This window comes from Hibiscus syriacus, unplaced genomic scaffold (assembly GCF_006381635.1).
Source record: "Hibiscus syriacus cultivar Baekdansim isolate YM2019G1 unplaced genomic scaffold, ASM638163v2 tig00112231_pilon, whole genome shotgun sequence".
Taxonomy (NCBI): Eukaryota; Viridiplantae; Streptophyta; class Magnoliopsida; order Malvales; family Malvaceae; genus Hibiscus; species Hibiscus syriacus.
This window is the reverse complement of record NW_024063276.1, coordinates 3,419,566-3,428,000: the sequence shown is the minus strand read 5'-3', so window position 1 is coordinate 3,428,000 and position 8,435 is coordinate 3,419,566. Positions and strand designations below refer to the sequence as shown.

The 8,435-nt window shown below is 34.1% G+C and overlaps 1 protein-coding gene across 1 annotated transcript; it reads left to right on the top strand.

Annotated features, from left to right (window-relative positions):
• The first annotated feature begins 674 nt into the window (after positions 1-674).
• Positions 675-4,799, top strand: LOC120176299 (coronatine-insensitive protein 1-like). The gene is made up of 3 exons (XM_039182748.1): positions 675-1,441; positions 2,267-2,738; positions 3,964-4,799. Exons 1-3 carry the CDS (start codon positions 945-947, stop codon positions 4,771-4,773), a joined length of 1,779 nt encoding a protein of 592 aa, XP_039038679.1. The 5' UTR covers positions 675-944; the 3' UTR covers positions 4,774-4,799.
• Positions 4,800-8,435: the final 3,636 nt, after the last annotated feature.

Sequence of the window (8,435 nt, the reverse complement as noted above, 5' to 3'; positions counted from 1 at the left end):
AAATTTAAGATCAAAACTATCATTTTATTTAGAACTCAATGATCAAATTAAAAATTAATCATTTTTTATTAACATTATTAACAAGTTAATAAAAATTAATTACTTAGTGATCAAAATGTAAAGAACTTTCAAAATCGATGATTAAAATAAGACGTACCAAAAATTGAAAATGAGTGTAGTTCAACCTTTAAATTTAGTTCTATTGTACGTCAGCTTTAATATACGTTAAAAAAATGTTTTACAAAAAATATTATTATTTTTTAACATTTTCTGTAAAACACTACTTAAAACATTATTTTTTTTATCGAAAATATTATTTTCGTTAACTAATTTCCGGTAGAACCTAATATTAACATTTTCAGTAGAAAAAAATAATATTTTAAGTAACGTTTTACTGAAAATGTTAAACATTTTAGGTAACATCTAATATTAATATTTTTATATAAAAATAATAATGTTTTAAGTAATATTTAAAAAAAATTAAAAAAATAATAATATTTTTGATGATATATTTTTTAACCGTATATTAATACGGTCTTACCTTACATCCTCGTCCTTGTTCGCATCTGATCCCATAATGTTGTTTTCCACCTTGGGATATCCTTTTCCAACCAATACCTACCGTCCATTTCTACTCTTCTTTTATCTAACGAAACTTGTTCACAGTTCAACTGTTTTCTCCTCACTTTTCTGTGTGCTCAGTTTGACTCTCTTCTTCTATCCCATGCCTTGTCGACCTGATCCCCATGTGATCCGATTCTTTGAGTTCCGTTTCGGACCTTACCGTCGTTTCTATTTTATTACTTCCGTCAAACAGTTAGAACAGAGCTCCCCCAAAAAAAACACGTTTTACTTTCTTACTCAGATCGATCCCTTTTTTTGTCCGTTTCAATTTAAGAAAGATTCTTGATCTTTCTCCCAAAAGATCTGATTTTCTTCGTTGGATGGATCATAATGACAACAAGGTGAACAAAGCGATGACGTCACTACCCGGTATGTCCGACATCGTATTAGGCTGCGTGATGCCGTACATCGACGACCCTAAAGACCGCGACGCCGTTTCTCTTGTTTGCCGGCGGTGGTACGAGCTCGACGCGTTGACTCGCAAGCACTTGACCATCGCGCTCTGTTACACGACTAGTCCCGATCGGTTGAGGCGTCGGTTCCCCCACTTGGAATCGTTGAAATTGAAAGGGAAGCCTCGGGCGGCGATGTTTAATTTGATACCTGAGGATTGGGGTGGGTACGTTACGCCGTGGGTGAATGAAATCGCGGAGAATTTTAATGGCTTGAGGTCCGTGCATTTCAGAAGGATGATTGTAAAAGATTCGGATCTGGAGGTTTTGGCTAGGTCTAGAGGGAAGGTTTTACAGGTTTTGAAGCTTGATAAATGCTCTGGCTTTTCTACTGATGGTCTTTTGCACGTTGGCCTCATGTGCCGGTAAGGTTCTTTTCCCCCTTTAACGTTAACCTTGAAAGTGTTAATTTTGCTTGGTACGTTCGATTAAATTCGTTTTTTGATTCGACATTTTTAGAAAGAAATTATGAGATATGGATTGAACTCACTGGAACCAGGATTGAGTTAAGAGATTGATTTAGTAACTTCCTATTAATTGGGTGTTAAAGCTTAGCTTAGCTTAGCTTAGCTGACTTGAGTTGGTTGAGTTGAATTGTTGGGAATATTTGGCTTAGCGTTTAACTTCTTTGATACATATATGCAAGCTCAATTGCTTCTATATGTAACCTTTCAAATTCAATCGTTTGAATTTAAGGCAAATCTTTCTTTTCCGGAGCCTTTAGCATTTGCATTCATTGGTGTGGCTGTTGCTGTGATGTTTGATTGTCGAACCAATGGAAATTGGTATGAATGATGAATTATTTTGATTTCATATGTGAGAAACAATTATGAGTTAGTGACTGATCGAAGTCAGAGAAGAAACAGCTATGGAAAATTTGGTCATGTGGTACACTTTCATATGTTTATTAAATTACTTGACTGATTTTCTCCTCTGTGACTATGTCCGACAACATTTTGCTGCAAGATGGAAATAGAATACTATATTGACTAAGGGTCAGATTGCTGTAGTTTTTTAGTATCATTTCTGCTTGTAATAATTTCTTGCTTAATGAGATTATGCATGTTCTTCACAACAATCTACATCTAAGGATCACTGATTTTTGTTTTGGGGGCAATGGTAGATACGCTTGTTATTTTATGCCTTTTAAATCCTTTTTTTATGACTCAGATCTTTATATGTTTCCTCAGGCAATTAAGAACCTTGTTCTTAGAAGAGAGTTCAATTATTGAGAAAGATGGTCAATGGCTTCATGCGCTTGCAGTAAATAACTCGGTTCTCATGACTTTAAACTTTTACATGACAGATCTTGTCAAAGTGAGTTTTGAAGACCTTGAACTCATCGCCCAAAATTGTCGTAACTTGGCCTCTGTGAAAATTAACGATTATGAAATTTTGGATCTTCTTGGTTTCTTTCGTGCTGCTTCTGTCTTGGAAGAATTTTGTGGCGGTTCATTCAATGAACAACCAGAAAGGTATAGTGCTGTATCATTTCCGCCAAGGTTATGCCGTTTTGGTTTATCCTACATGGGGAAGGATGAAATGCCAATTGTGTTTCCATTTGCATCTTTGCTTAAAAAGTTGGATCTCCTTTATGCATTACTGGACACAGAAGACCATTGCTTGTTAATCCAAAGGTGCCCCAACTTAGAGGTTCTTGAGGTACAAGTCACAAAACCTTGTCTTAACTATTTGGCTAAATGCCCAAATAAGTACCCAAACTATATCATTTGTGCCAAATAAATGTCTACATTTATTTTTGGCCCATCCGGGTGCCTAACGTTACAAACGTTAGCATTTTAGGTGTCTAGGCTGTCAACGGCGTTAGTTTTCCCCGATTAGTGACACATGTCATAACATAGTAATTTTAAAATTTTTATATAAAATAAAAAAAATTATATATTTTTTAAAAAGAAAACACAAATTTCAAAATAACCCCTAAACTTTGAAAACCTTCATTTTAACCTTTAAACCCACGCCAACTTTCGCCCTTTACCGTCGAAGAAGATCCACCCGATCTCCCCTTCCCCCGATGACAAAAACCCCTATGAAATTGTGATCGATTGACTATTGATCGACGACAAATCGACGCTTTAAATCTCGTGAACCCTATGATGAAAATCGTCAAGGGCTACGTCGGCGGCGGTGGTCGTGGCCGGATAGGGCAGCGACGGCGGATTAAGGTTAGGATTTGGGATTTTGGGCTGTTTTATAATATAAGAAAACTTAGGGTTTTCTTATAAATGTAATAATATTTTTTTAAAATAAATTTCAAAATTACTAGGTTGTGACATGTGTCACAAAACGGAAAAAACTAACAGTTGATGGCTTGGGCACCTAAAGTGCTAACGTTTGTAACGTTAGGCACCCGGATGGGCAAAAAATGTAGGAACTTATTTGGCACAAAAGGTATAGTTTGGGCGCTTATTTGAGCATTAAGCCTAACTATTTTTCTGCACTGCTTTCTTGGAATTGCTTCTCTAATTTTATTATTTTTTGGTCTGGGATTCTGGCTGAACTTTTTGGGCTTTGAACTGAAAATTTTATTTTCCGTAATAAGTGTAGCTTTTATTGTTCAAGTTATTTTTCTTTTTTGAGATGTTTTCCAAAATATGGTCCATCATTAAGACACTTTGGACCTTGGTTTCTGAGCTTTTCTTTCATGCTTTAGGATAAATAGTATGTTCTTGAATATTAGCAACCTTATTGTGTGTGTGTGGGGCAAGGTTTATGGCATTGAGATTTAATTAGTTGAATACTAAATAGTCAAAAGTGGTCTTGGAAACTGTTGGATAGTGTGAAATGTCAAGGAATTATGGAAATTCTGTTATGTTTTTTATGCAAATATTTAATCAGGTCTTATTAAATGAATTTTTTGGATGGACAGGCTAGGAATGTTATAGGAGATAGAGGATTAGAAGTTCTAGCTCGAAGCTGTAAGAGACTAAAGCGGCTTAGAATCGAGCGTGGTGCTGATGAACAGGGAATGGAGGATGAAGAAGGTGTTGTTTCACAAAGAGGATTAATGGTTTTAGCTCAGGGATGCATTGAATTGGAATACTTGGCTGTTTATGTATCTGACATCACCAATGCTGCATTACAGTACATTGGGACATACTCAAAAAATCTGTGTGATTTCCGTCTGGTTTTGCTTGACAAAGAAGAAAGGATAACAGATTTGCCTCTTGACAATGGAGTACGAGATCTATTGAGGGGCTGCGAAAAGCTTAGAAGATTTGCTCTGTATCTCCGACCTGGTGGTTTAACTGACGTGGGACTTGGTTATATTGGACGATATAGTCCAAAGGTAAGATGGATGCTTTTGGGGTATGTCGGGGGATCCGACGCCGGGCTATTGGAGTTCTCAAAGGGATGCCCTAGCTTGCAGAAACTAGAAGTGAGGGGTTGTTGTTTCAGCGAGCGTGCACTAGCAGCTTCTGTGATGCAACTAACTTCTTTGAGGTACTTGTGGGTGCAAGGCTATAGGGCATCAGAATCTGGTCGCGATCTGTTAGCAATGGCTCGGCCATTTTGGAATATTGAGCTAATTCCTGCAAGAGTAGTAGTTATGGCTGATCAGAATGTGCTTGAGCAGCCGGCTCAGATACTGGCATATTACTCCCTAGCAGGAACAAGAACAGATTTCCCTGAAAGCGTGATTCATTTGGATCCATTAGCCACCGGAGTAGAGCTGTAATAAGATTGTGTTTTTCCCCTGTAACTTTGAAAGCACTTGGAAGATGGTGGGCTACCCTGTTTTTCCCTTTGCTTATGGAAAGTAGCTTAGGTTATTCTGTACTGAGAAATGTAACTTTTCATAGTATTAGACATTGAAAACGTTAAATTTCAAGTTCTTTTTTTTATGCTTTGATGGAAGGAAATGTTCTTGCATAAGAATTCATTTTGACGTTCACCTTTGATCTACTTCCTGCTTAGTGTTGTAGCCTTGGAAAATTTTAACAATGGTTGAGTTGTTGAAATAGTTTTGTAAAAGACTGCATGTGAGAGGTGCCAAATTACAGCGTATAGATATAGCTTCTATCAGAAATAATAGAATCCATAACATAACATATACATGTATGCTTTGAAATTTACTACTTGAAAATCCTATTTATAAATTCTTAACTATACTAAATATTAAATATGTATGTCATTAGTATCGAGAAGTAAAATATTAAACATCGTAAATTATATTCAAAATTGATTTTTGGTGTCTAAAGAATTTTTCGTTAAAAATGTGTCTAATATTTTCTCCATTTTACTTTTAGGCGTCTACCGTTAAAAAAACTTTATGTGTCTGTTCAGATTTTTTTTAATATTTTTAAATATTATTTTATTTTCTAAAAAAAATAAAAAAAATATAAACGTAACATGTGTTACTTAATGGGATTTTTTTTAACGTAGACACCTAAAAGTGTAACGGAGAACATTAGGAACATATTTTTAACAAAAAATTCTTTTACACCAAAAGTTAATTTTAATAAATTTAGGCAATTATTATTTTTGAATTAATCACCGATATCCGATCTATTGACCGACTAATCCAGATCGGGTACTACATAGACGAGAACGATCCTCCCAACCCGGTTTGCTCCATTCGCAAACGCCAGGATTCGAATCTCTGACTAGTGGCCCATCCCATTAAACCAACTGGTTGTTGGTATTGTTCTTTTTAATTGACTATGTAATAATATTAGCTTTCTACCGAATATGCGCATAAACAATATAACTCCAAGGGACGAGTTGTATAATCTCAAGGGATGAATAATATGACACTACAATGTGAATAATATAACCTCAAAGGATGACTAGTATAATACAATGACACAATCTCTATAACTCGCCAATCATATCTATCGACTTAGGAGTACATCTAATGAATAATTTATTAATAATATTATTAAGTATGCTTGTCATACCCACAAGGCATTAAAACCAATCATATTTCAAATTACTTAAGCAACATGACAACACTTATCATATAGCTAACAATGACACACTTTCATGTAAAAAATCATAACATATAACATACTTTTAATTTATAAATTATACCTTAAACATTCATACCTCAAGTTCTTCCGGCACCCTTAACATGGAAATACACACGTATAATGAATTTATAGTAAGAAGTATTTGTGCATATCTAAAAATATTTTTAGGGCGACCACACATATATTAATAACACAAATTTTTTATATGTGAAAAGATACAAATAAAATTTCCGACTAAACACTATCAATAAAATATATAATTAACCTAAAAAACCTCGGCCTACCAAATGGATTTTCTCAAGTGAATTCTTAATTTTGATAAATATTAAGCGATTTTAATGTTTGAAACGTGATAGATCAATTTTTAAATGAATCCGATTTTTGAATTTGATACTAGATAAATTATGAAATATTTTATATTGAGTTTGTTTTTCACATGTCTATAAACGAATCGAACGAATACGAACGAGGGTGTGTTCATATTCGTTCGTTTACCATTAGCTGAACAAACAAAGAAACACAAATAACTAAACGAATTAAATTTATTGTTCGTGTCCGTTCATTAAGGAATGAAGCTTGTTCGTGTTCGTTCATTAAAACGATAAACAATACAAAAAAACAAACGTAAATAAACACAAACGAACGAACGTAAACGAATAAACATAAAAGTAAGCGGATTTATATTTGAAAAAAAGTTTTTCCTTTCCAAAAAATTTTAAGGTTTGCATTTTCTTTAATTGATTTGGGTATTTTTTTATTTGAGTTTAAAATTAATTAGATTTTAAAATATTAATAGGTTTAAGGTTAAAATTTATTAGGTCTTAGTATTTTAAATGGGGTTTGAAGATTGGACTAAATATAAATGATCGAACATAAACAAACATAAATGACAAACATAAATAAATGAACATAAACGAATATAAAAGAACGGATTATTGAACACTCACAAACGTAAAAGAACGAATGAGCCATTTGTTCATGTTCGCTCGTTTGATTAAACGAATATAAAATCTTGTTCATATTCGTTCGTTTAAAAAATAAAAGAACATAAAAAAACTCCCACCAAACGGTTTGTTGAACGTTTGGATCGTTTACAGGCGTAATTTTCTATGATTAATTATTATTTTATTTGATTTTAAATTATTTTCAACAGTTGGAAATATTCAACTGATTTTTTATGGAATTCAATTTTTTGAACATGTTATCAAATGTTATTACGAATTATTTTATATTGAGTATCCCATAATAATTTTGAATATCAAGCAAATATTTTGAAAATAATTTTGAATATAAAGTCGAGATTTAAGCAGTTTATTATTATCTGTGTGTATAATTAATTTTAAATTAAGGTGGATTTATCTATGAACACATGTACTTACGGGTATTTTATACCAAGTGGATGTCACGATATTAATTTAAAATATTAGATAAAATATTTGAGATGCCGACGAAGAAAAAATGACTGAAAACGCTCCTGAATCTTCGGACCTCCTTGAAGCCTCTAGGGATCCAAAAAAAAAATCCTGCCGGCGGGATGCTCTTCCCCTCGAGCCGCTTGACCCATCCGTTGCTCAGCCTAATCCCACGCAGTCTCCTCTCCGCATGGATTGCAATGATGCTTCAACCCCAAAACCCCTGATTTCGTATAAAGATAGGGTCACGGGTATGACGCAAAGCCCCTCCCAACTTCCTTCTGAGGATCAATTAATCGGCACCGAGGATGAAGATATTGAATCATTGGAAGATGATATTCGAGTAGGAGAACAAGAAAGGATTCCTTTCATTGAATTCTCCAACACTTGGCTTTTAAAAGTATGGATTTTATCCTAATTATCAAAGTTCTTAGCCGAAGAATCGGCTATAACACTCTCTATAATCGGGTCTGTAACATCTGGAAGCCTTATCACCTAATAAAGTTAATAGATATCGAGAACGACTATTTCCTGGTGAAGTTCTCTTACAGATGAGAAAGCAACGGCAGAGTTTGAAATTCCAGTAGAAAATGTTTTAGAAACAACTCAGCAGGATGTCAGACAAACTATAGATGTGATTAATGATAGCAAACAAGGCTCGACTCAAAAAGCAAAACAATGGTACTCATATGCATACTATGTTAGGCCAAAAGTGTCATTCACTTCTGGGTTCGAAAATTTTAGAATACAAATGTTGTATAAATGAAATTTGTTAGCTCTTACGATCAACCGAGAAACGTCAAGAGGGTGATGAATTGACCTTTAAAAAATTGGTGTGAAAGCAATCGGAAAATTAAACGTTTGCACATTGATTTAGAGTGGTTCAACTTTATCAACCAAAGTCTATAAACATTATCTCAACATCCACTAGATTTGTTAACCTTTAAGGACAAATT